This window comes from Mustelus asterias, unplaced genomic scaffold (assembly GCF_964213995.1).
Source record: "Mustelus asterias unplaced genomic scaffold, sMusAst1.hap1.1 HAP1_SCAFFOLD_721, whole genome shotgun sequence".
NCBI classification, from domain to species: domain Eukaryota; kingdom Metazoa; phylum Chordata; class Chondrichthyes; order Carcharhiniformes; family Triakidae; genus Mustelus; species Mustelus asterias.
The window spans coordinates 172,560-197,808 of NW_027590670.1; the positions used below are offsets into that span (position 1 = coordinate 172,560).

A 25,249-nucleotide genomic window follows, 5' to 3' on the forward strand; every position below is an offset into this window, starting at 1 on the left:
TGGCCATGCTAAATTGTCCCTCAGTATCCAAAGATGTGTAGGTTAGGTGATTGGTCATGCTAAATTGTCCCTCAGTATCCAAAGATGTGTAGGTTAGGTGATTGGTCATGCTAAATTGCCCCTTAGTGTCCGGTTTCCTCCAACGGTCCGTAAGACGTGCTGGTTAGGGTGGATTGGCCATGCTAAATTCTCCCTCAGTGTTACCCGAACAGGAGTGTGGCGACTAGGGGATTTTCACAGTAACTTCATTGCAGTGTTAATGTGAGCCTACTTGTGACACTAGATAAACTTTAAAAACTTATATTAAGTTGATCTTTCTCTATGCCCTAGCTATGGCTGTAACACTACATTCTGCACCCTCTCCTTTCCTTCTCCCCTCTGTACTCTATGAATGGTATGCTTTGTCTATATATCGTGCAAGAAACAATACTTTTCACTGCATCCCAATACACGTGACAATAATAAATCAAATCAAATATTAAGCTGATCTTTCCCTACACCCTAGCTGTAACTGCAACACTACATTCTGCACCCCCTCCTTTCCTTCTCTATGAACAGTATGCTTTGTATAGCATTCAAGAAACAATACTTTTCACCGTATCCCTATACACGTGACAATAATAAATCAAATCCTTTTCCTTCTCCCCTCTGTACTCTATGAACGGTATGCTTTGTCTGTATAGCGCGCAAGAAACAATACTTTTCACTGCATCCCAGTACACGTGACAATAATAAATCAAACCGCAGAGACCCCCATGCTTGCGGGCCGCGGTATTACCTTCTCTGCCGCGCTGTCAATCAGGGACTGGTTGTAAAAGCTGCTAACTGCCTTCGACCTCTCCTTGGTCACCTCGTGGTAATGTTGGTAACGGTGATGGTGATCGTTTGCCGAGGTGGATCTCCGCCGGAGGGGACCGGAGGCCGAGGCGAGGAGGTGGTCCCACGAGGCCCGGGTCCAGCCCGTTCCCCTTCCTCCTGCCCCCCTGCTCAGCATCATCATCGTCGTCGCAACTGTCCGTCCTCCCCCTTCTCCAAGCCAAGAACCCAACCCCGCGCGAGTGGGGAGCCTAACTCAACTACACGCACTTCCCCCCCCTCTCTCTACCCCCGAAAAAATTCCACAAGAAGGAAAAATAAGGATTGCCGAGGGGTGTATATCTCCCGAAGAGAGCTTTATCGACAAATACAACCCAGATACAATCTAATCGACCCCAACCAAGCCAATCTTACTCAAACACACCGAGGGAAAGTAGGTATTGATCAACCTTGAGGTCCCAATGCACCAAGGCAGGGGAATGAATGATTGCCAGCACCAAAACTTGGCTCAAAGACAAAGACCCAGCCAACCAACCAAAGCCACCTTAAAAATAATAACCTAAATAATAATACAAACAAATAAAATCTCCAATTATTAAAAAAAAGGTCAATAAAGGGTATCTAAAGGGTTAAATTCTGCTTAAATTAAAGTCCAAGACACCCACTTGGTCCCATTCCGTCCATAGACTGCGGCTGGAGGCCACTCAGCCCCTCTCCCCCTAGAGCCTGGGATAGCCCTACACAAAGTCAACAAATGGTCAAAGCGGCCATCTTGTTTTGGGACCCCCGGACCGACGTGAGGCCGGCGTGATGGCGTCAGCTGCGGGGAGGGCGGGGCCGGAGGGAGGGCTGGACCACTCCGCGCGGGGCCGCTCTGCATATTGATGAGATGGGCGGGGGCGGCTTTGCGGGATAGCCACCAATCAGCGTGCGGTTCCCTGCATGTTAATGAAGGGGCGGGAGCGCGCAGAGATGGGCGGGGCGGTCGGACGGGAGAGCCACCAATCAGCGTGCGGCTCCCTGCATATTAATGAAGAGGGAGGGGGGCGCGTGCCCAGATGGGCGGGGCGATCGGGCGGCAAAGCCACCAATCAGCGGGCGGCCTCGCTGCATATTAATCACAGATGCCTCGTCAGGGGAGAGAAGAGTTGCGCGCGCAGGCGCACTGCGAGGGGGGAGGAGTAAGTGGGGGCGGGCCCAGGGGAGCTGACCAATGGGCTGGCGGCGGCTCTGCATAATAATGAGCGGTGACGTCAGCGCGTTGCCTGGCGGGCGAGCTGTGCCGCGTCATAGAGGGGTGCCGACCAATGGGGTGGCTGTAAACATGCATATTAAAGAGGGGGTTACGTCAATGCGCTGGTTGGCCTGGCCTGGCGTGCGCAGGCGCGGTGCCGGCCGGCGTTCGGTACGCGCAGGCGCAGCGCCGGCCGGGGAAGTTGTGCGCAGGCGCAGTGTCAGCCCGGGAACAGCGACTGGGTCATGGCGGCGGTCGCGGCGGCTCAGACCCAGACGGTAATCGGCTGCATCAAGACGGAGGAGATGGAGGCGGAGGAGAGCGGAGGGGGTGGCGGAGGAGGAGGAGGAGGCACGCCGCTGCTGGTGGAGGTGAAGCGGGAGCCCGGGCTGGAGGAGTCGCCGCCGCCGCCTCCCGCGCAGCAGCAGCATCGCCGAGCGGGAGCGGAGCCGCCAGCGCCATCGCCACCCAGCGGCACCAGCCGGCACTGCAGCAACTCCTCCAGCGCCAACAACACCTCCTGCAGGGAGCAAGAGGTGACCGTGGAGATTGGAGAGACCTACCTGTGCAGGAGGGCAGACAACAGCTGGCGTAAGGAGCTCACCCCTAAAATACCCCCCCTGATCCCACCATCCTAACCCCCACACCCAGCCCCGCATCGCCTCCGAAAACTGGTGGCCGACCTCCCCCGGCGTTGCTCGCTGTGATGGGGAGGTGGCTCCCGGGTTCCCGTCGTGTTGACACCACCGCCAACTCCTCCAGCGCCAACAACACCTCCTGCAGGTAGCAAGAGGTGACCGTGGAGATTGGAGAGATCTACCTGTGCAGGAGGACAGACTTGTGCAGGAGGCAGAAGGAACTAATCCCTAAAATACCCCCGCACCCCCCAATCCAAATGTCCCAGTCCCCACCCCGACACCGCCTCCAAAAACTGGTCGCCGACCTCCTCCCGGCATTGCTTGCCGTGATGAGGAGGTGGCTCCCGACGCATTGACACCGCCGCCAACTCCTCCAGCGCCAACAACGCCTCCTGCAGGTAGCAAAAGGTGACTGTGGAGATTGGAGAGACCTACCTGTGCAGGAGGACAGACAACAGCTGGCAGAAGGAACTAATCCCTAAAATACCCCCGCACCCCCCAATCCAAACGTCCCAGTCCCCACCCCGACACCGCCTCCAAAAACTGGTCGCCGACCTCCTCCCGGCATTGCTTACCGTGATGAGGAGGTGGCTCCCGAAACATTGACACCGCCGCCAACTCCTCCAGCGCCAACAACGCCTCCTGCAGGTAGCAAAAGGTGACCGTGGAGATTGGAGAGATCTACCTGTGCAGGAGGGCAGACAACAGCTGGCATAAGGAACTAACCCCTAAAATGCCCCCCACATTCCCAAAAGACCCACCCCTCCCAATCCCAGCATTCCCACGCCCTCCTCACTGCCCCTATTGCCTCTGAAAACTGGTCGCTGACCTCCCCCGGCATTGCTCGCCGTGATGAGGAGGTGGCCCCCGGGCTCCCGCCGTGCTGACACCACCGCCACGTTGCGGAGAGGTCGCTCTCTACGCATTTGATTTATTATCGTCAGAAGTCTCATAACACCAGGTTCAAGTCCAACAGGTTTATTTGGGATCGTGAGCTGTCAGAGCGCTGCTCCTTCGTCAGGTGAGTGGGGAGGTAGGTTTCACAAACACGGCGTATAGAGGCCAAGACACAATTGCACGATCATGGTTTGAGTGCGAGTCTTTACAGGTACAGACAGTGCGAGTGGAGAGAGGGATAATCACAGGTTAAAGAGATGCGGATCGTCTCCAGACAGGACAGTTAGTGAGATTTTGCAAGCCCAGGCCAAGTGGTGGGGGGGTTACACGTAGCGTGACATGAACCCAAGATCCCGAGGCATGGTACATTGGGGAGACCATGCAGACGCTACAACAACGGATGAATGAACACCGCTCGACAATCACCAGGCAGGAGTGTTCCCTTCCAGTCGGGGAACACTTCAGCGGTCACAGGCATTCAACCTCTGATCTTCGGGTAAGCGTTCTCCAAAGCGGCCTACACGACAGCGCAGAGTCGCTGAGCAGAGACTGATAGCCAAGTTCCGCACACATGAGGACGGCCTCAACCGGGATCTTGGGTTCATGTCACACTATCTGTAACCCCCACAGCCTGCCTGGACCTGCAAAATCTCACCAACTGTCCCGGCTGGAGACAATACACATCTCTTCAACCTGTGATTATCCCTCTCTCCACTCACACTGTCTGTACCTGTAAAGACTTGGATTACCTCTAAAGACTCGCACTCCAACCATGATCCTGCAATTGTGTCTTGGCCGCTATACGCCGTGTTTGTGAAACTCACCTCATGAAGGAGCGGCGCTCCGAAAGCTCGTGATTCCAAATAAACCTGTTGGACTTTAACCTGGTGTTGTGAGAATTCTTACCATGCTTACCCCAGTCCAACGCCGGCATCTCCACATCGTGATTTATTATTGTCATGTGTATTGGGATGCAGTGAAAAGTATCATTTCTTGCGCGCTGTACAGACAAAGCATACCGTTCATAGAGTACAGAGGGGAGAAGGAGAGGGTGCAGAATGTAGTGTTACAGTCACAGCTCGGGTGTAGAGAAAAATCAACTTAATATTTGATTTGATTTATTGTTATCATGTATTGGGATACAGTGAATAGATTTGCTTCTTGCGCGCTATACAGACAAAGCATACCGTTCAGAGAGTACCATGGGTGGCACAGTGGGTTAGCACTGCTGCTCGATTCCCGGCTTGGGTCACTGTCTGTGCGGAGTCTGCACGTTCTCCCCGTGTCTGCGTGGGTTTCCTCCGGGTGCTCCGGTTTCCTCCCACAGTCTGAAAGACGTGCTGGTTAGGGTGGATTGGGCCGTGCTAAATTCTCCCTCAGTGTGACCCGAACAGGAGTGTGGGCGACTGGGGGGATTTTCACAGTAACTTCATTGCAGTGTTAATGTAAGCCGACTTGTGACAATAAATTACTTAACTTAGGGGAGAGGGTGCAGAATGTAGTGTTCCAGTCACAGCTCGGGGTGTAGAGAAAGATCAGCTTAATATAAGGTCGGTCCATTCAAAAGTCTGACAGCAGCAGGGAAGAAGCTGTTCTTGAGTCGGTCGGTACGTGACCTCAGACTTTTGTATCCTTTTCCCGATGGAAGAAGGTGGAAGAGAGAATGTCCGGGGGTGCGTGGGGGGGTCCTTGATTATGCCGGCTGCTTTTCCCCGAGGCAGCAGGAAGTGTAGACGGAGTAAATGGATGGGAGGCTGGTTTGTGTGATGGGACTGGGCTATGTTCATGACTCTTTTGTAGTTCCTTGTGGTCTTGGGCAGAGCAGGAGCCCAGACCGAGCTGTGATACATCCGGAAAGGATGCTTTCTATGGGGCATCTGTAAAAGTTGGTGAGAGTCGTAGCGGATGTGCCGAATTTTTGATCAATACAGGGCAATGGGGAGAGAGCGGGGCAGTGGGATTAGTTTGGGGATTGATACAGGGCTGTGGGGAGGGAGCGGGGCAGTGGGATTAGTTTGGGATTGATACAGGGCTATGGGGAGAGAGCGGGGCATTGGGATTAGTTTGGGGATTGATACAGGGCTATGGGGAGAGAGCGGGGCAGTGGGATTAGTTTGGGGATTGATACAGGGCTGTGGGGAGGGAGCGGGGCAGTGGGATTAGTTTGGGGATTGATACAGGGCTATGGGGAGAGAGCGGGGCAGTGGGATTAGTTTGGGGATTGATACAGGGCTATGGGGAGAGAGCGGGGCAGTGGGATTAGTTTGGCGATTGATACAGGGCTATGGGGGGAGAGCGGGGCAGTGGGATTAGTTTGGGGATTGATACAGGGCTATTGGGAGAGAGCGGGGGCAGTGGGAATAGTTTGGGGATTGATACAGGGCTATGGGGAGAGAGCGGGGGCAGTGGGAATAGTTTGGGGATTGATGCAGGGCTATGGGGAGAGAGCGGGGCAGTGGGATTAGTTTGGGGATTGATACAGGGCTATTGGGAGAGAGGGGACAGTGGGATTAGTTTGGGGATTGATACAGGGCTGTGGGGAGAGAGCGGGGCAGTGGGATTAGTTTGGGGATTGATACAGGGCTCTGGGGAGAGAGCGGGGCAGTGGGATTAGTTTGGGGATTGACACAGGGCTATGGGGAGAGAGTGGGGTAGTGGGATTAGTTTGGGGATTGATACAGGGCTATGGGGAGAGAGCGGGGCAGTGGGATTAGTTTGGGGATTGATACAGGGCTATGGGGAGAGAGCGGGGCAGTGTGATTAGTTTGGGGATTGATACAGGGCTATGGGGAGAGAGCGGGGCAGTGGGATTAGTTTGGGGATTGATACAGGGCTATGGGGAGAGAGTGGGGTAGTGGGATTAGTTTGGGGATTGATACAGGGCTATGGGGAGAGAGCGGGGCAGTGGGATTAGTTTGGGGATTGATACAGTGCTATGGGGAGGGAGCGGGGCAGTGGGATTAGTTTGGGGATTGACACAGGGCTATGGGGAGAGAGCGGGGCAGTGTGATTAGTTTGGGGATTGATACAGGGCTATGGGGAGGGAGCGGGGCAGTGGGATTAGTTTGGGGATTGATACAGGGCTATGGGGAGAGAGCGGGGCAGTGGGATTAGTTTGGGGATTGATACAGGGCTATGGGGAGAGAGCGGGGCAGTGGGATTAGTTTGGGGATGGATACAGGGCTATGGGGAGAGAGCGGGGCAGTGGGATTAGTTTGGGGATTGATACAGGGCTATGGGGAGAGAGCGGGGCAGTGGGATTAGTTTGGGGATTGATACAGGGCTATGGGGAGAGAGCGGGGCAGTGTGATTAGTTTGGGGATTGATACAGGGCTATGGGGAGAGAGCGGGGCAGTGGGATTAGTTTGGGGATTGATACAGGGCTATGGGGAGAGAGCGGGGCAGCGGGATTAGTTTGGGGATTGATACAGGGCTATGGGGAGGGTGCGGGGCAGTGTGATTAGTTTGGGGAGAGAGCGGGGCAGTGGGATTAGTTTGGAGGAGAATGCGGGCGAGTCTGACAGACACAGTCCTGGTAAACCGGAATGTCTCGGTTCAGCGACGCGTTGCGCTGTTGATCTGAAGCATTGCTGGAAACCCCCTTTCCTCTCTCCCGCTAACCTCCTGATTTCTGATCACCCTCCAGACTCTGCGGAGGTGATCCAGTCCCGACTGAACGAACAGGAAGGTCGCGAGGAGTTTTACGTGCACTATGTGGGATGTGAGTATTTGCGCCGGCGGCGGAACGTTTAACCTCTGTATCCGCCCCCTCAACGTGTACCCTTCTCCCCGTTCTTTCCCTGAGGATCGTCACACGGCCCCACGCCCTCCGAGGCTGAGATCCGCCAACTCAGCAGGAAGCCCTGAATGGGAATTGAATCTCTCTTCACTGCTGGTGTTCTCCACGTCTACATCTCCTGTGCTGTCCTGAGGGAGTGCGGGGGAGTTTTTTATTTAATAGGCGGCACAGCGGGTTAGCGCTGCTCCCTCACAGCGCCAGGGACCCGGGTTCGATTCCCGGCTCGGGTCACTGTCTGTGTGGAGTCTGCACGTTCTCCCCGTGTCTGCGTGGGTTTCCTCCGGGTGCTCCGGTTTCCTCCCACAGTCCAAAGATGTGCGGGCTAGGTGGATTGGCCATGCTAAATTGCCCCTTAGTGTCCAAAGATGTGCAGTTTAGGTGGATTGGCCGTGCTAAATTGTCCCTTAGTGTTCAAAGATGTGTAGGTTAGGGGGATTGGCCATGCTAAATTGTCCCTTAGTGTCCAAAGATGTGCAGGTTAGGGTGGATTGGCCGTGCTAAATTGTCCCTCAGTGTCCAAAGATGTGCAGGTTAGGGGGATTGGCCGTGCTAAATTGTCCCTCAGTGTCCAAAGATGTGTAGGTGAGGTGGATTGGCCATGCTAAATTGTCCCTTAGTGTCCAAAGATGTGTAGGTGAGGTGGATTGGCCATGCTAAATTGTCCCTTAGTGTCCAAAGATGTGTAGGTGAGGTGGATTGGCCATGCTAAATTGCCCCTTAGTGTCAGGGGGACTAGCTTGGGTAAATGCACAGGGTTATTGAGAGAGGGCCTGGGTGGGATTGTGGTTGGTGCAGACTCGATGGGTCGAATGGCCTTCTTCTGCACTGTCGGGATTCTATTCTACTTTAATTGTGGCTTCAATCTGGGAATGTTGGGAACAGGAGCCGTGAAAGACCAGTCCTTCCTTTCCCACGTATCGTAGTGCGCTAAAGCAGACGTCCGTCACTTGCCACACCGAGCCATTCGTTTGAATATAGGAAACAGAAGCAGGAGGAGGCCATTCGGCCCTTCAAGCCTGCTCCGCCATTCAGTGAGGGCAACGCAGTGGGCACAGTGTGGGTTAGCACTGCTGCCTCACAGCGCCAGGGACCCGGGTTCGATTCCCGGCTTGGGTCACTGTCTGTGTGGAGTCTGCACGTTCTCCCCGTGTCTGCGTGGGTTTCCTCCGGGTGCTCCGGTTTCCTCCCACAGTCCGAAAGACGTGCTGGTTAGGGTGGATTGGGCCGTGCTAAATTCTCCCTCAGTGTGACCCGAACAGGAGTGTGGCGACTGGGGGGATTTTCACAGTAACTCCATTAATGTAAGCCGACCTGTGAGAGAGCTGAGAGCCGTTATCTCTGGCAGGGGGAAGTTGCTCTTCTCTTTGTCCCATTGCCCCCTTCTTTTAAACCCATGGTGACAGATCAAAGCATCAATATTTCCCACAATAGGATTCGTCCTCGGTTCTCAAAACCATCGGATTTAAATTTAATAGGTTCTTGGTATCTAAGTGCCTGATTCCAATTGATTGGCTAAATTCGAAAGCCTGTTGTCTTGGTAACCCTGCCGCTCGGCCTTCGATACGAATGTTTCAGTTTGGGTTCTCTGTGTACTCGCATTTTTTGTTAACTCTCTAAGGACAGAAAAAGACGCCACCTCTTAAAGGGACCATGCAATGCTCCCCCCCCCCTCCCCCCGAGCAGTTACAATGTAATAAACCCCAAAATCTAACTTCCCACCTCCCAATCGACAATTACTCCACCCAATGTGCTCGGCACAACATCGTGGGCCGAAGGGCCTGTTCTGTGCTGTACTGTTCTATGTTCAATTTCCCAACAATAGTTAGCAACCATAGACATACTTGCTATAATGACGGTGGTCAGTCTTCAAGCTTTCAGAGAGTGAGATCAATGACCACTCCTCAGTGAAGAAAAGATCTTTATTTTCTCCCGCCTCCCCTCTTCATTCCTCCTCCCTCTCTCTCTCTCTCTCTCAGTCAATCGGCGTCTGGATGAGTGGGTGGACAAGAACCGTCTAGCCCTGACCAAGACGTTGAAGGAGGCAGTGCAGAAGACCAGCGACCAGTACCTGAGCGAGCTCTCGGAGCAGCCCGAGCGGAAGATCACTCGGAACCAGAAACGCAAACACGATGAGATCAACCACATTCAGAAGGTGAGGTTGGCCTTCGAGCCCCTATTGCCCTCACCCTTCCTCTTCCCCCGTTCTCCCCCGTCCCCCCAAATCATTTTGAGTCTCTGGCCGTCCAGCCCGACAGACTGAGCGTGACTATTCGCACGGGCTACTCCGGCATGGTGGGCACAGTGGGTTAGCACAGCTGCCTCACAGCGCCAGGGACCCGGGTTTGAATCCAGGCTCGGGTCACTGTCTGTGCGGAGTCTGCATGTTCTCCCCGTGTCTGCGTGGGTTTCCTCCGGGTGCTCCGGTTTCCTCCCACACTCCAAAGATGTGTAGGTTAGGTGGATTGGCCATGCTAAATTGTCCCTTAGTGTCCAAAGATGCGTAGGTTAGGTGGATTGGCCATGCTAAATTGTTCCTTAGTGTCCAAAGATGTGTAGGTTAGGTGGATTGGCCATGCTAAATTGTTCCTTGGTGTCCGAAGATGTGTAGGTTAGGTGGATTGGCCATGCTAAATTGCCCCTTAGTATCCAAAGATGTGCGGGTTAGGTGGATTGGCCATACTAAATTGCCCCTTAGTGTCCAAAGATGTGGAGGTTAGGTGGATTGGCCATGCTAAATTGCCCCTTAGTGTCCAAAGATGTGTAGGTTAGGTGGATTGGCCATGCTAAATTGCCCCTTAGTGTCCAAAGATGTACAGGTTAGGTGGATTGGTCATGCTAAATTGTCCCTTAGTGTCCAAAGATGTGCAGGTTAGGTGGATTGGCCGTGCTAAATTGTTCCTTAGTGTCCAAAGATGTGTAGGTTAGGTGGATTGGCCATGCTAAATTGTTCCTTAGTGTCCAAAGATGTGCAGGTTAGGTGGATTGGCCATGCTAAATTGTTCCTTAGTGTCCAAAGATGTGTAGGTTAGGTGGATTGGCCATGCTAAATTGTTCCTTAGTGTCCAAAGATGTGTAGGTTAGGTGGATTGGCCATGCTAAATTGTTCCTTAGTGTCCAAAGATGTGCAGGTTAGATGGATTGGCCATGCTAAATTCTCCCTCAGTGTTACCCGAACAGGGTGGTGACTAGGGGATTTTCACAGTAACTTCATTGCAGTGTTAATGTAAGCTGACTTGTGACACTAATAAAATGAACTTTAAACTGTAGGTCAGGGTTGTACTAATTGGAGGCAGTCCAGAGAGGGTTCTCTCGGGTAGGGAGGGATTGTCTTACGAGGAGAGGTTGAGTAGGTTTGGGGGCCTGGACTCGTTGGAAGTTTAGACGATTAAGAGGTGTCCTTATTGAGACATATCGGCGTCTCCGGGAGGGAGTGGATGCTGAGGGATTGTTACTCCCCCTCGGAGTTGGGGGATCGCCCACTGAAGTCAGAGGTGAGGAGGAATTTCTTCTCTTGGAGGGGAGTGAATCCGTGGAATTCTTGACCGGAAAGAAAACTACAGCACAGGGACAGGCCCTTCGGCCCTCCAAGCCTGCACCGACCGTGCTGCCCCCGACTGAACTAAAACCCCCTACCCTTCCGGGGACCGTATCCCTCTATTCCCATCCTATTCATGTATTTGTCAAGACACCTCTTAAAACTCACTCCCGTATCCGCTCCCACTCCCTCCCCTGGCAGCGAGTTCCAGGCACCCACCACCCTCTGTGTAAAACATCTGCCTCGTACATCTCCTTTAAACCTTGCCCCTCGCACCTTAAACCTGTGCCCCCCGAGTAATTGACTCTTCCACCCTGGGGGAAAAAGCTTCTGATTATCCACTCTGTCCCTCATAATCTTGTAGACTTCTATCAGGTCGCCCCTCAACCTCCAGTGAGAACAAACCAAGTTTCTCCAACCTCTCCTCATAGCTAATGCCCTCCAGACCAGGGAAACATCCTGGTAAATCTTTTCTGTACCCTCTCCAAAGCCTCCACATCCTTCTGGGAGTGCGGCGACCAGAATTGAACACTATATTCCAAGTGTGGCCTAACTAAGGTTCTATAAAGCTGCAACATGACTTGCCAATTTTTAAACCCAATGCCTAGCCGATGAAGGCAAGCATGCCGTATGCCTTCTTGACTACCTTCTCCACCTGCGTTGCCACTTTCAGTGACCTGTGTACCTGTACACCCAGATCCCTCTGCCTATCAATACTCTTAAGGGTTCTGCCATTTATTGTATATTTCCTATCTGTATTAGACCTTCCAAAATGCATAACCTCACATTTGTCCGGATTAAACTCCATCTGCCATCTCTCCGCCCAAGTCTCCAACTGATCTATATCCTGCTGTATCCTCTGATGGTCCTCATCGCGATCCACAAATCCACCAACCTTTGTGTCGTCCGCAAACTTACTAATCAAAAGAGGGTTGAAGAGGCCGGGTCACTGAGTGTGTTCGAGGGTGAGTCTTTAATCTGTAAGGAAATCGGGGAAAAGACGGAATAGTTGAGGATTATCACATCAGGTCATGATCTCATTGAAAGGGGGAGCAGGTTCGATGGGCCAAATGGCCTGTTGCTACGCTTTATGGTCTTACGATGTATCCTGTTCATCCCTCTCTCTTTCTCTCTTCCCCCCGCTCCCCTGATTCAGACTTACGCAGAGATGGATCCCACAACAGCTGCTTTGGAGAAGGAACATGAAGCAGTAAGTCCACCTTTATCTTTTGTCTAAGCTCTCACAGCACAGGAGGAGGCCATTCGGCCTGCGTGTCCGTGCTGGCCTATTCCGAGAATAATTCCCCCCCCCCCTCCTGCCGCCACCCCCGTTAACCAGCGCAGACTTCCGTTCCCAGATAACGATCCGATTCCCTCCGCAATTCTTCAATTGTCCCTGCCTCCCCCACACTCCGGGGCAGCGCCGTTCCAGATCCTAACCACTCGCTGTGTGAATCTGCCTCCCCCACACTCCGGGGCAGTGCCGTTCCAGATCCTAACCCCTCGCTGTGTGAATCTGCCTCCCCCACACTCCGGGACAGCGCCGTTCCAGATCCTAACCCCTCGCTGTGTGAATCTGCCTCCCCCACACTCTGGGGCAGCGCTGTTCCAGATCCTAACCACTCGCTGTGTGAATCTGCCTCCCCCACACTCTGGGACAGCGCTGTTCCAGATCCTAACCCCTCGCTGTGTGAATCTGCCTCCCCCACACTCTGGGGCAGCGCCGTTCCAGATCCGAACCACTCGCTGTGAGAATCTGCCTCCCCCACACTCTGGGGCAGCGCCGTTCCAGATCCTAACCACTCGCTGTGAGAAAAAATTTCTTCCTTGCTTCTTTTATCCAATCCCCTTCAATCTGTGTCCCTCCCCCTTTGTTCCCCGATCCTCCCGCCAATGGGAACGGTTTCTCTCCCCCTCGACTCTGTCCCAGGACCCCCCTCGTGATCCTGAACACCTCGATCCAAATCTCCTCTCGCCCGTCTCTTCCCCAAGAAGAACAGTCCCCAACTTCTCCCTGTCACTCTATCCCCTCATCCCTGGAACTGTTCTCCTCAATCTTTTCCCCACACTTACCCTGCCTCGGGGGTATCTGAGGTAGGGTATTCTGATTTAGCCACTAAGAGTTACTGAAGGGCAAATATTCCCCCCTCTCTCACACTCACTTGAACAGATTATGTAGGGAGGTACTTAGCGTGAGGGGTGGAGTCCTCTGAGAGGAGATGACCCTCCCCTTCGTAACATCCCGCCTCGCGACACGATGTTTCACTCTGTGTTCTCTGTGTACCTTTTAAAAACACCATTTTCTTTTAAAAGGAACCATTAAATTTCACAATTTTATAAGTTTTTAAAAAAATAATTTTACAAAGACTGACTTGACGACACTCTTGTGAGAAGTAGTGTTGCCCCCAGGTGTGTCTGTAGCAAAGGCTCTGGCTGTCTGACGCTCTCTCTCTCTCTCTCCGCCCGCCCCTCCCCGCCCAGATCACCAAGGTGAAGTACGTGGACAAGATCCAGATCGGGAACTACGAGATCGACGCCTGGTACTTCTCGCCCTTTCCCGAGGACTACGGCAAGCAGCCCAAGCTCTGGGTGTGCGAATACTGCCTCAAGTACATGAAGTTCGAGCAGACCTATCGCTTTCACCTGGTGAGATGGAGCGCGCCGCCGGGCGCTGCCCGACAGAGGCACGGCGGCGTGGGGGGGTGGGGGTGGTGGGAGGCGGGAAGCAAGGGGGGCTTTCAGTGAGAAGACCCTGGGCGGCACGGTGGCACAGTGGGTTAGCACTGCTGCCTCACGGCACCAGGGACCCGGGTTCGATTCCCGGCTCGGGTCACTGTGTGGAGACTGTACTTGGGTGTATTGGCCATGCTAAATTGTCCCTTAGTGTCCAAAGATGTGCAGGTTAGGTGGATTGGCCATGCTAAATTGTCCCTTAGTGTCCAAAGATGTGCAGGTTAGGTGGATTGGCCATGCTAAATTGCCCCTTAGTGTCCAAAGATGTGTAGGTTAGGGGGATTGGCCATGCTAAATTGTCCCTTAGTGTCCAAAGATGTGTGGGTTAGGTGGATTGGCCATGCTAAATTGTCCCTTAGTGTCCAAAGATGTGTGGGTTAGGTGGATTGGCCATGCTAAATTGTCCCTTAGTGTCCAAAGATGTGCAGGTTAGGTGGATTGGCCATGCTAAATTGCCCCTTAGTGTCCAAATATGTGTAGGTTAGGTGGATTGGCCATGCTAAATTGCCCCTTAGTGTCCAAAGATGTGCAGGTTAGGTGGATTGGCCATGCTAAATTGTCCCTTAGTGTCCAAAGATGTGCAGGTTAGGTGGATTGGCCATGCTAAATTGTCCCTTAGTGTCCAAAGATGTGCAGGTTAGGGAGATTGGCCGTGCTAAATTGTCCCTTAGTGTCCAAAGATGTGCAGGTTAGGTGGATTGGCCATGCTAAATTGTCCCTTAGTGTCCAAAGATGTGTAGGTTAGGTGTATTGGCCATGCTAAATTGCCCCTTAGTGTCTAAAGATGTGTAGGTTAGGGGAATTGGCCGTGCTAAATTGTCCCTTAGTGTCCAAAGATGTGCAGGTTAGGTGGATTGGCCATGCTAAATTGTCCCTTAGTGTCCAAAGATGTGTACGTTAGGTGTATTGGCCATGCTAAATTGCCCCTTAGTGTCTAAAGATGTGTAGGTTAGGGGAATTGGCCGTGCTAAATTGCCCCTTAGTGTCTAAAGATGTGCAGGTTAGGTGGATTGGCCATGCTATATTAGAATCATAGAAACCCTACAGTGCAGAAGGAGGCCATTCGGCCCATCAAGTCTGCACCGACCACAATCCCACCCAGGCCCTACCCCCACATATTTACCCGCTAGTCCCACTAACCTACGCATCTCGGGACTCTAAGGGGCAATTTTTAACCTGGCCAATCAACCTAACCAGCACATCTTTGGACTGTGGGAGGAAACTGGAGCACCCGGAGGAAACCCACGCAGACACGAGGGGAATGTGCAAACTCCACACAGACAGTGACCCGAGCCGGGAATCGAACCCGGGACCCTGGAGCTGTGAAGCAGCAGTGCTAACCACTGTGCTACTGTGCCACCCATCTGTCCAAAGATGTGTAGGTTAGGTGTATTGGCCATGCTAAATTGCCCCTTAGTGTCCAAAGATGTGTTGGTTAGGTGGATTGGCCATGCTAAATTGTCCCTTAGTGTTCAAAGATGTGTTGGTTAGGTGGATTGGCCATGCTAAACTGCCCCTTAGTGTCCAAAGATGTGTAGGTGTACATCTTTGTACAGATGTACAGGGGGTGGCACAGCGGGTTAGCGCTGCTGCCTCACAGCACCAAGGACCCGGGTTCGATTCCTGGCTCGGGTCACTGTCTGTGTGGAGTCTGCACGTTCTCCCCGTGTCTGCGTGGGTTTCCTCCGGGTGCTCCGGTTTCCTCCCACAGTCCGAAAGACGTGCTGGTTAGGGTGGGGATTGGCCGTGCTAAATTCTCCCTCAGTGTGACCCGAACAGGAGTGTGGCGACTCGGGGGATTCTCACAGTAACTTCATTGCAGTGTTAATGTAAGCCTTACTCGTGACTCTGATAAATACAGTTAAAACTTAAAACAGATTCAAGATAAGCAGCAGAAGGTGTAGAGGGGACTTGGGGGATGAATTCTTTCACACAGAGTGGTGGGTGTCTGGAACGCGCTGCCCGGGGAAGATGATGGAAGCAGTGACATTAACAACATTTAAGAGGCATCTGGATGGGTCCATGAATAGGGAGGGAATCGAGGGATACGGACCGAGTGAGGGCAGGTTTATTGTTCAGTTTAGTTTGGGCATCATGGTCGGCACAGGGTTGGAGGGCCGAAGGGCCTGTCCCTGTGCTGCACTGTTCATTGTTCTAGGAACGGGTGGGTTGTCTGACGGGGAGGGGTTAGTCCCGTATCCGCTGGAGTTTGGAGGAGTGAGAGGCAGCCCACTCGAACCCTTTCAGATCCTGAGGGACAGGGTAGAGGCGGAGAGGATGGTTCCTCTGGTGGGACAATCCTAGGGCAGCGGTCAAAGACGGAGATAAGGAGAAAGGTTTTCTCTCGGGGGGGGCAGGCGGGTTTCCGCAACTTTCTTCCTCACAAGTCTTTGACTATTCCTAAGATGGACATGGATTCTCGATTGACAAGGCGGGGGCTGAAAGGTCGTCGGGGGGGTTGGGCAGGAATGTGGGGTCAGGGGTTACGATCAGAGAAACGGCAATCTGATCGAACGGGGTAGCAGGGCTGAAGGGGCCGAGTGGCCTCATCCTCTCTCTCTCCTGGCCTCCCCACGGCGGATTCGATCTGTCGAGCCCCACTGGCGTCCGTCTGTGCGGCGCGAGCCCCGGAGCCTTGCTTTACCGTCAAGAGGGCCCCAGCAGTGGCAGGGGGGGGCCCGGGGCGGTGGAGGGGGGGAAGGCAGCTGGAGAGTCCCCTCGAAACACGCGGGGTGAAGGCGTGGGAGGGAGAGGGATTGGGAGGGAGGGCCGTCAGAGTCCCGGGATTGGTTGACGAGGCGGCCATTTTGAGACTAGGCCCGAAACAAAGCCTGCAGCTCGCCTGCCTGGAACAACGAAACTCCACCCCCCCCCCCACCAATAAATAAACTTTAAACAGAGTTGGATGAGTGTCGGAGGGGGCTCGAGGAACGGAAGGGTGTGGGGGGGGTGGTCAGTATTTAGGGGGAACTCAGGTTGGACTGGCTCTGTGACGGGTGGGGTGTCTGTGACTGCTAGGGGATTTACACAGTGACTTCATTGCAGTGTTAATGTAAGCCTGACACTGATAAACAAACCTTTCAAACCTGTGAGAGGGCAGGGGGCCCTGGCGTTTGATTCCTCGGGATAGGGAAGGCCGGGATTGAGTTTACAGCCCGACCTCACGGACTCTCTCTGTCTCTCTCTCTCCCCCCTCCGCAGTCCCAGTGCCAATGGCAGCAGCCCCCCGGGAAAGAGATCTACCGCAAGACCAACATCTCCGTCTACGAGGTGGACGGGCGAGATCACAAGGTGAGGGGCTGGTGGACTGTGGGCGCCGTCGCTGCGTTTGCAGAGGGATCCGGGGGTCGATGCGTTGCAGAGGGATCCGGGCGTCACTGCGTTGCAGAGGGTCCCGGGGGGGGGAGGGGGCCCCTGTAGGGCCCGGGTGCCCCGGCAGGGGGCCCGGGCGCCCCGGCGGGAGAGGAGGGGGCCGGATAGTGATGTTACTGAATCATGCCACGAGGGGCTAATGGCCTCCCTGGTATTCTCTGTGCTTTCTGGGAGAGGAGACTCGGGTGAATCCTTGGAGGAGAAGCCAAAGGGCACGGTGTGGGAGCCATTCTAAACCCCCTCTCCTCCTCCCCCCTCTCACTGTTTCTCCCTCAGATTTACTGCCAGAATCTCTGCCTGCTTGCCAAGCTATTCCTCGACCACAAGACGCTGTATTTTGATGTGGAACCGTTTGTCTTCTACATCCTGACCGAGGTGGATCGACATGGGGCCCACATTGTGGGCTACTTCTCCAAGGTAAGAGGGCGTCCCCCCCCGGCAGGGATCCTTAATCTTGCCCCCAACGCACGACCGAACTGACCCTCCGGCCTCCAGTCAAGTCCCAGGCTGCACCCCCGGCCTAGCGACCTCTCCCTGTCTTAGAAAGTTGATTTACTTATTGGTCACAAGTCGGCTTACGTTAACACTGCAATGAAGTTACTGTGAGAATCCCCCCCTAGTCGCCACACTCCTGTTCGGGTCACACTGAGGGAGAATTTAGCACGGCCCAATGCACCCTAACCAGCACGTCTTTCGGACTGTGGGAGGAAACCGGAGCACCCGGAGGAAACCCACGCAGACACGGGGAGAATGTGCAGACTCCGCACAGACAGTGACCCGAGCCGGGAATCGAACCCGGGTCCCTGTGAGGCAGCAGCGCTAACCCGCTATCTTGCCCATCCCTAGTTGCCCTTGGAGGGCAGTTGAGAGTCACCCACATTGCTGTGTGTCTCTGGAGTCACATGTAGGCCAGACCAGGGTAAGGACGGCAGATTTCCTTCCCTAAAGGGAACCGGATGGGTTTTTTCCGACAATGGGTCATCAGTAGATTCTTAATTCCAGATATTCTTTTATTGAATTCAAATTCCACCGTCTGCGGGATTCGAACCCGGGGTCCCCCAGAACATTAGCTGAGTTTCTGGATTAATAGTCTGGCGATAATACCACTAGGCCAACGCCTTCCAGGGAGGGAGAGAGGGGCACGGAGAGGCGGGAGGCAGATAGGGGGAAAGGGGGGGAGGTGGAGGGAGAGAGGCAGGAGGCAGATAGAGGGAAAGGGGGGGAGACGGAGGGAGAGAGGGGCACGGAGAGGCGGGAGGCAGATAGGGGGAAAGGGGGGGAGACGGAGGGAGAGAGGGGGAGCGAGGCGGGAGGCAGATAGGGGGAAAGGGGGGGAGACGGAGAGGCGGGAGGGAGAGAGGGGGAAAGGGGGGGAGACGGAGAGGCGGGAGGGAGAGAGGGGGAAAGGGGGGGAGACGGAGAGGCGGGAGGGAGAGAGGGGGAAAGGGGGGAGACGGAGAGGAGAGAGGGGAAAGGGGGGGAGACGGAGAGGGGGAAAGGGGGAGACGGAGAGGCGGGAGGGAGAGAGGGGAAAGGGGGGAGACGGAGAGGCGGGAGGGGAGGGGGAAAGGGGGGAGAGGCGGGAGGGAGAGAGGGGGAAAGGGGGGGAGATGGAGAGGCGGGAGGGAGAGAGGGGGAAAGGGGGGAGATGGAGAGGCGGGAGGGGGAAAGGGGGGGAGACGGAGAGGCGGGAGGGAGAGAGGGGGAAAGGGGGGGAGATGGAGAGGCGGGAGGGAGAGAGGGGAAAGGGGGGGAGACGGAGAGGCAGGAGGGGAGAGAGGGGGAAAGGGGGGGAGACGGAGAGGCGGGAGGGAGAGAGGGGCACGGAGAGGCGGGAGGGAAAGGGGGGGAGAGAGGGGTGTAGCGAGGGGCCCGGGGGAGGAGAGCGAGGGGGCAAGAGAGCCGCAGAGAGGAGGGGGGAGAGAGGAGACTGGTTGGTGAGCGGGCCGCTGATCGATCTTCCTCTGCCGTGCAGGAGAAGGAGTCTCCGGACGGGAATAATGTCGCCTGCATCCTGACGCTGCCGCCGTATCAGAGGAGGGGCTACGGAAAATTTCTCATCGCTTTCAGTAAGTCCGCAGCCTCCCTGTCCCCTTTCCAGTACAGGCGGGAAGGCAGGGAGACTTCCCCCCCAAACCGAGCGGGGAATCCGGGAGGGGGCTCCGCACTCGGACCACTGGGTCCTCACACACTGGAATCGGAGGGTTCACTGGGCCGATCCCTGGGGTTGACGGGGGGGTGGGGGGGCTGTTATGGGGAAAGGTCTGATCAGGTTGGAGAGACACCTCTTGGAGTGAAATCTCCCCTTCGTCCCTCGGGCCTCCCCCCTCCTCCCCATCCTTCCCCGTCCCTCTGGCCCCTCCCCACCCTCCCCGTCCCTCTGGCCCCTCCCCATCCCTCTGGCCCCTCCCCCACCCTCCCCATCCCTCTGGCCCCTCCCCACCCTCCCCGTCCCTCTGGCCCCTCCCCCACCCTCCCCGTCCCTCTGGCCCCTCCCCACCCTCCCCGTCCCTCTGGCCCCTCCCCACCCTCCCCGTCCCTCTGGCCCCTCCCCACCCTCCGTGTCCCTCTGGCCCCTCCCCACCCTCCGTGTCCCTCTGGCCCCTCCCCACCCTCCGTGTCCCTCTGGCCCCTCCCCACCCTCCGTGTCCCTCTGGCCCCTCCCCACCCTCCGTGTCCCTCTGGCCCCTCCCCACCCTCCGTGTCCCTCTGGCCCCTCCCCACCCTCCGTGTCCCTCTGGCCCCTCCCCACCCTCCGTGTCCCTCTGGCCCCTCCCCACCCTCCCCGTCCCTCTGGCCCCCCCCCACCCTCCCCGTCCCTCTGGCCCCTCCCCTTCCCCCACCCTCCCCATCCCTCTGCCCTCCTCCCCTCCCACCCTAGAACTCGGGGGCAAGGCCTCAAAATAAGGGGGAGCAGATTTAGGACTGAGTTGAGGAGGAACTTCTTCACACAAAGGGTTGTGAATCTGTGGAATTCCCTGCCCAGTTGAGGCGACCTCGTTGAATGTTTTTAAGGCAAGGATGGATAGATTTTTGAACAGTAAAGGAATTAAGGGTTATGGTGAGCGGGCGGGTAAGTGGAGCTGAGTCCACGAAAAGATCAGCCATGATATTATTGAATGGTGGGGCAGGCGCGAGGGGCCAGCTGGCCGACTCCTGCTCCTAGTTCTTGTGAATGCTCAGTGGTGACACGGGTCTCTGTCTCTCGCAGGTTACGAACTCTCAAAGCTGGAGAGTACGGTGGGATCTCCGGAGAAGCCCCTCTCTGATCTCGGAAAGCTCAGCTATCGCAGCTACTGGTCCTGGGTGCTGCTGGAGATCCTCCGTGATTTCCGGGGCACACTCTCCATCAAAGACCTCAGGTCGGTGCTGAGGGAGCGCCGTACTGTGGGAGGGTCAGTGCTGAGGGAGCGCTGCACTGTGGGAGGGTCAGTGCTGAGGGAGCGCCGCACTGTGGGAGGGTCAGTGCTGAGGGAGCGCCGCACTGTGGGAGGGTCGGTGCTGAGGGAGCGCCGCACTGTGGGAGGGTCAGTGCTGAGGGAGCGCCGCACTGTGGGAGGGTCGGTGCTGAGGGAGCGCCGCACTGTGGGAGGGTCAGTGCTGAGGGAGCGCCGCGCTGTGGGAGGGTCAGTGCTGAGGGAGTGCCGCGCTGTGGGAGGGTCAGTGCTGAGGGAGCGCCGCACTGTGGGAGGGTCAGTGCTGAGGGAGTGCCGCGCTGTGGGAGGGTCAGTGCTGAGGGAGCGCCGCACTGTGGGAGGGTCAGTGCTGAGGGAGCGCCGCACTGTGGGAGGGTCAGTGCTGGGGGAGCGCCGCACTGTGGGAGGGTCAGTGCTGAGAGAGCGCCGCACTGTGGGAGGTTCGGTGCTGAGGGAGCGCCGAACTGTGGGAGGGTCAGTGCTGAGGGAGCGCCGCACTGTGGGAGGGTCAGTGCTGAGGGAGCGCCGCACTGTGGGAGGGTCAGTGCTGAGGGAGCGCCGCACGGTGGGAGGGTCAGTGCTGAGGGAGCGCCGCACTGTGGGAGGTTCGGTGCTGAGGGAGCGCCGCACTGTGGGAGGGTCGGTGCTGAGGGAACGCCACAATGTCGCCGAAATCGGATTTGGAATAACAGATCTGAGCCCAGAGCATCACCTGCTTCTTAAGTAGACACCGATGGGGTAGTTGTAAAACCTTCACCCCCCCGACGCATGGGCAGTATTAATCCCTGAACGAACAGTGCTGAACACCAAGCTGTCACAACATGACAGCAGCCACCTTTTGGCCTTCGTGGAACCTCGCTGTGAAAACATTGGTTAAAATCCACAATCCCAGCACCAGCTTCAGGCTAAGAATAATAGAGAGATTTATTGCAAAATGGTACGATTACAAAAAATCAAGGCCGGTTACAATGGAGCTGAGACAGCGGCTCGGTTGTTCAATGGGTCTCCTGGCGTGGCACTGAGGCGCGGCAGAGAAGGAAAGGCTCCGATTGTATCGGGCCCCCAGGCGTGATCCATAGGCCGGGGGGTGGCATTGCTGTCGGCTGCGAGGTCCATTCGCGATCCGTGTCCGGTGAGTCCTGCTGCACGGGAGCACTGGGGCGGTGAGAGACTGCAGTGCTCAGGTGTGGGTGCGAATCCCTCCACAGTCGAATAGCCTCGATCACCAATGGGTTTTCCCTTTTGCGTGGCCCCCCCTAACGTTCTTTCCCCCCCCCCCCCCTTTCCTGTCTCCTCCACAGCCAGATGACCAGCATCACACAGAACGACATTATCAGCACACTCCAGTCTCTCAACATGGTGAAGTATTGGAAAGGCCAACACGTCATCTGCGTCACCCCCAAATTAGTGGAGGAACATCTCAAAAGTGCCCAGTATAAGAAGCCTCCGATTACAGGTAAGCCCCACCCCGCACTGAACCCACCCACACCCTCAGCAACACTGTCCTCTCCCCCTCTGGGACCGGGTGTCACAGTGCGTTAGATACACTGTCCTTTCCCCCCTCTGGGACCGGGTGTCACAGTGCGTTAGATACACTGTCCTTTCCCCCTCTGGGACCAGGTGTCACAGTGCGTTAGATACACTGTCCTTTCCCCCTCCGGGACCGGGTGTCACAGTGCGTTAGATACACTGTCCTTTCCCCCTCTGGGACCGGGTGTCACAGTGCGTTAGATACACTGTCCTCTCCCCCGGGACCGGGTGTCCCAGTGCATTAGATACACTGTCCTTTCCCCCTCTGGGACCGGGTGTCACAGTGCGTTAGATACACTGTCCTTTCCCCCTCTGGGACCGGGTGTCACAGTGCGTTAGATACACTGTCCTTTCCCCATCTGGGACCGGGTGTCACAGTGCGTTAGATACACTGTCCTTTCCCCCTCTGGGACCGGGTGTCACAGTGCGTTAGATACACTGTCCTTTCCCCCTCTGGGACCGGGTGTCACAGTGCGTTAGATACACTGTCCTTTCCCCCTCTGGGACCGGGTGTCACAGTGCGTTAGATACACTGTCCTTCCCCCTCTGGGACCGGGTGTCACAGTGCGTTAGATACACTGTCCTTTCCCCCTCTGGGACCGGGTGTCACAGTGCGTTAGATACACTGTCCTTCCCCCTCTGGGACCGGGTGTCACAGTGCGTTAGATACACTGTCCTTTCCCCCTCTGGGACCGGGTGTCACAGTGCGTTAGATACACTGTCCTTTCCCCCTCTGGGACCGGGTGTCACAGTGCGTTAGATACACTGTCCTTTCCCCCTCTGGGACCGGGTGTCACAGTGCGTTCGATACACTGTCCTTTCCCCCTCTGGGACCGGGTGTCACAGTGCGTTCGATACACTGTCCTTTCCCCCCTCTGGGACCGGGTGTCACAGTGCGTTAGATACACTGTCCTTTCCCCCTCTGGGACCGGGTGTCACAGTGCGTTAGATACACTGTCCTTTCCCCCTCCGGGACCGGGTGTCACAGTGCGTTAGATACACTGTCCTTTCCCCCTCTGGGACCGGGTGTCACAGTGCGTTAGATACACTGTCCTTTCCCCCCTCTGGGACCGGGTGTCACAGTGCGTTAGATACACTGTCCTTTCCCCATCTGGGACCGGGTGTCACAGTGCGTTAGATACACTGTCCTTTCCCCATCTGGGACCGGGTGTCACAGTGCGTTAGATACACTGTCCTTTCCCCCTCTGGGACCGGGTGTCACAGTGCGTTAGATACACTGTCCTTTCCCCCTCTGGGACCGGGTGTCACAGTGCGTTAGATACACTGTCCTTTCCCCCTCTGGGACCGGGTGTCACAGTGCGTTAGATACACTGTCCTTTCCCCCTCTGGGACCGGGTGTCACAGTGCGTTAGATACACTGTCCTTTCCCCCTCTGGGACCGGGTGTCACAGTGCGTTAGATACACTGTCCTTCCCCCTCTGGGACCGGGTGTCACAGTGCGTTAGATACACTGTCCTTTCCCCCTCTGGGACCGGGTGTCACAGTGCGTTAGATACACTGTCCTTTCCCCCTCTGGGACCGGGTGTCACAGTGCGTTAGATACACTGTCCTTTCCCCCTCTGGGACCGGGTGTCACAGTGCGTTAGATACACTATCCTTTCCCCCTCTGGGACCGGGTGTCACAGTGTGTTAGATACACTGTCCTTTCCCCCTCTGGGACCGGGTGTCACAGTGCGTTAGATACACTGTCCTTTCCCCCTCTGGGACCGGGTGTCACAGTGCGTTAGATACACTGTCCTTTCCCCCTCTGGGACCGGGTGTCACAGTGCGTTAGATACACTGTCCTCTCCCCCGGGACCGGGTGTCACAGTGCGTTAGATACACTGTCCTTTCCCCCTCTGGGTCCGGGTGTCACAGTGCGTTAGATACACTGACCTTTACCACCCCCCATCCCTCCCTCCTCCTCCCACTGACTCTGTCCCTCTCTGTCTCTCCCTCTCCCGCAGTAGACTCCATCTGTTTGAAGTGGACGCCCCCTAAACACAAGCTGCTGAAACTATCTAAGAAGTGAACCGAGGAGAGAGCGGCAGGATCCGGAGAGAGATAAGAGCCTGAGTTGGGGAAGACTGGGGGGGGGGTGGCGGGTGTGTGTCAGGGAGCTCGGAGCTCCAACACCCGCGTGTGGCCCCCCACCCTCCACTGACACGGCCCCTGGCGAAAGCAGCGGGGAAGAACGTGGCGATCGTGACTGCGTCAGTGTCAGGCCCCGCGAGCTGGTACGGTGTGTCGATATGTAAATGTGTGCGCCTGTGTGACTGAGCCGAGGGCATGTTTGCCCGGACAGAATGGATATCTTCCGACTCGGAGCATCTGGGGACGTTTCTGATCCCATTTAGTCTTCTTTGCAACAACACGGCTCGTTTGCCTGAGAGACCAGGGGCCCTGCCTCTGGTTTTGCGTTGTGCGTGCTGTTCCAAATGATGTTTAGACATTAAAACCTGTTTTCCATTTTCTTTTCCCGTTTCGGGTGACTTTCCCGTCTCTCTTGCGCTCAAGAATCCATCCCTCCCTCCCTCCCTCCCCTTGTCGTTGGGTTGGTCCATCACGAATCTCTCTCCCCACCTCCCTGGCAGAGCTTGGTCCTTTGTACGCCAAGCGTAACCGCAGCACCCACCAGCCCCCCATTCCCCCCCCTGTGGCTGAGGGAGCGCCGCACTGTGGGAGGGTCAGTGCTGAGGGAGCGCCGCACTGTGGGAGGGTCAGTGCTGAGGGAGCGCCGCACTGTGGGAGGGTCGGTGCTGAGGGAGTGCCGCACTGCGGGAGGGTCGGTGCTGAGGGAGCGCCGCACTGTGGGAGGGTCGGTGCTGAGGGAGCGCCGCACTGTGGGAGGGTGAGTGCTGAGGGAGCGCCGCACTGTGGGAGGGTCAGTGCTGAGGGAGCGCTGCACTGTGGGAGGGTCGGTGCTGAGGGAGCGCCGCACTGTGGGAGGGTGAGTGCTGAGGGAGTGCCGCACTGCGGGAGGGTCAGTGCTGAGGGAGCGCCGCACTGTGGGAGGGTGAGTGCTGAGGGAGTGCCGCACTGTGGGAGGGTCAGTGCTGAGGGAGCGCCGCACTGTGGGAGGGTCGGTGGTGAGGGAGCGCCGCACTGTGGGAGGGTCGGTGCTGAGGGAGCGCCGCACTGTGGGAGGGTCGGTGCTGAGGGAGTGCCGCACTGTGGGAGGGTCAGTGCTGAGGGAGCGCCACACTGTGGGAGGGTCAGTGCTGAGAGAGCGCCGCACTGTGGGAGGATCAGTGCTGAGGGAGCGCCGCACTGTGGGAG

General features: G+C 56.2%; 2 protein-coding genes across 4 annotated transcripts in view; one reads left to right on the plus strand and one right to left on the minus strand.

Annotated features, from left to right (window-relative positions):
• Positions 1–1,604, minus strand: part of LOC144487298 (branched-chain alpha-ketoacid dehydrogenase kinase-like) — a 37,814-nt gene extending 36,210 nt beyond the window's left edge. Inside the window, exon 1 of one of the 2 annotated variants that reach the window (XM_078205376.1) lies at positions 779–1,604. In XM_078205376.1, coding sequence (XP_078061502.1) covers positions 779–1,000 — 222 coding nt within the window. In that variant the 5' untranslated portion in view covers positions 1,001–1,604. The remainder of the gene's footprint in view (positions 1–778) is intronic. The other variant, XM_078205377.1, reaches the window with a different exon arrangement.
• A 646-nt stretch (positions 1,605–2,250) lies between these two features.
• kat8 (K(lysine) acetyltransferase 8) lies at positions 2,251–24,444 on the plus strand. Of its 2 annotated transcripts, none has more exons than XM_078205379.1 (11): positions 2,251–2,641; positions 7,232–7,306; positions 9,361–9,536; positions 12,076–12,129; positions 13,401–13,565; positions 16,854–16,943; positions 17,301–17,441; positions 19,000–19,093; positions 20,236–20,386; positions 21,742–21,896; positions 23,938–24,444. In XM_078205379.1, the coding sequence occupies exons 1-11, from the start codon at positions 2,296–2,298 to the stop codon at positions 24,000–24,002; spliced, it is 1,512 nt and encodes a 503-aa protein (XP_078061505.1). In that variant the 5' UTR covers positions 2,251–2,295; the 3' UTR covers positions 24,003–24,444. The 2 variants fall into 2 exon arrangements, with proteins under 2 accessions (XP_078061505.1, XP_078061507.1); XM_078205381.1 differs by having other exon boundaries at positions 23,941–24,444.
• Positions 24,445–25,249: the final 805 nt, after the last annotated feature.

Bases quoted from the DNA above. Each gene is read 5' to 3' on its own strand.
- kat8 (XM_078205379.1), top strand. From the start codon at position 2,296: ATGGCGGCGGTCGCGGCGGCTCAGACCCAGACGGTAATCGGCTGCATC. The intron at 13,566-16,853 runs GTGAGATGGAGC...CCCCCTCCGCAG, and splicing joins AGACCTATCGCTTTCACCTG to TCCCAGTGCCAATGGCAGCA. The intron at 17,442-18,999 runs GTAAGAGGGCGT...TCTGCCGTGCAG, and splicing joins TTGTGGGCTACTTCTCCAAG to GAGAAGGAGTCTCCGGACGG.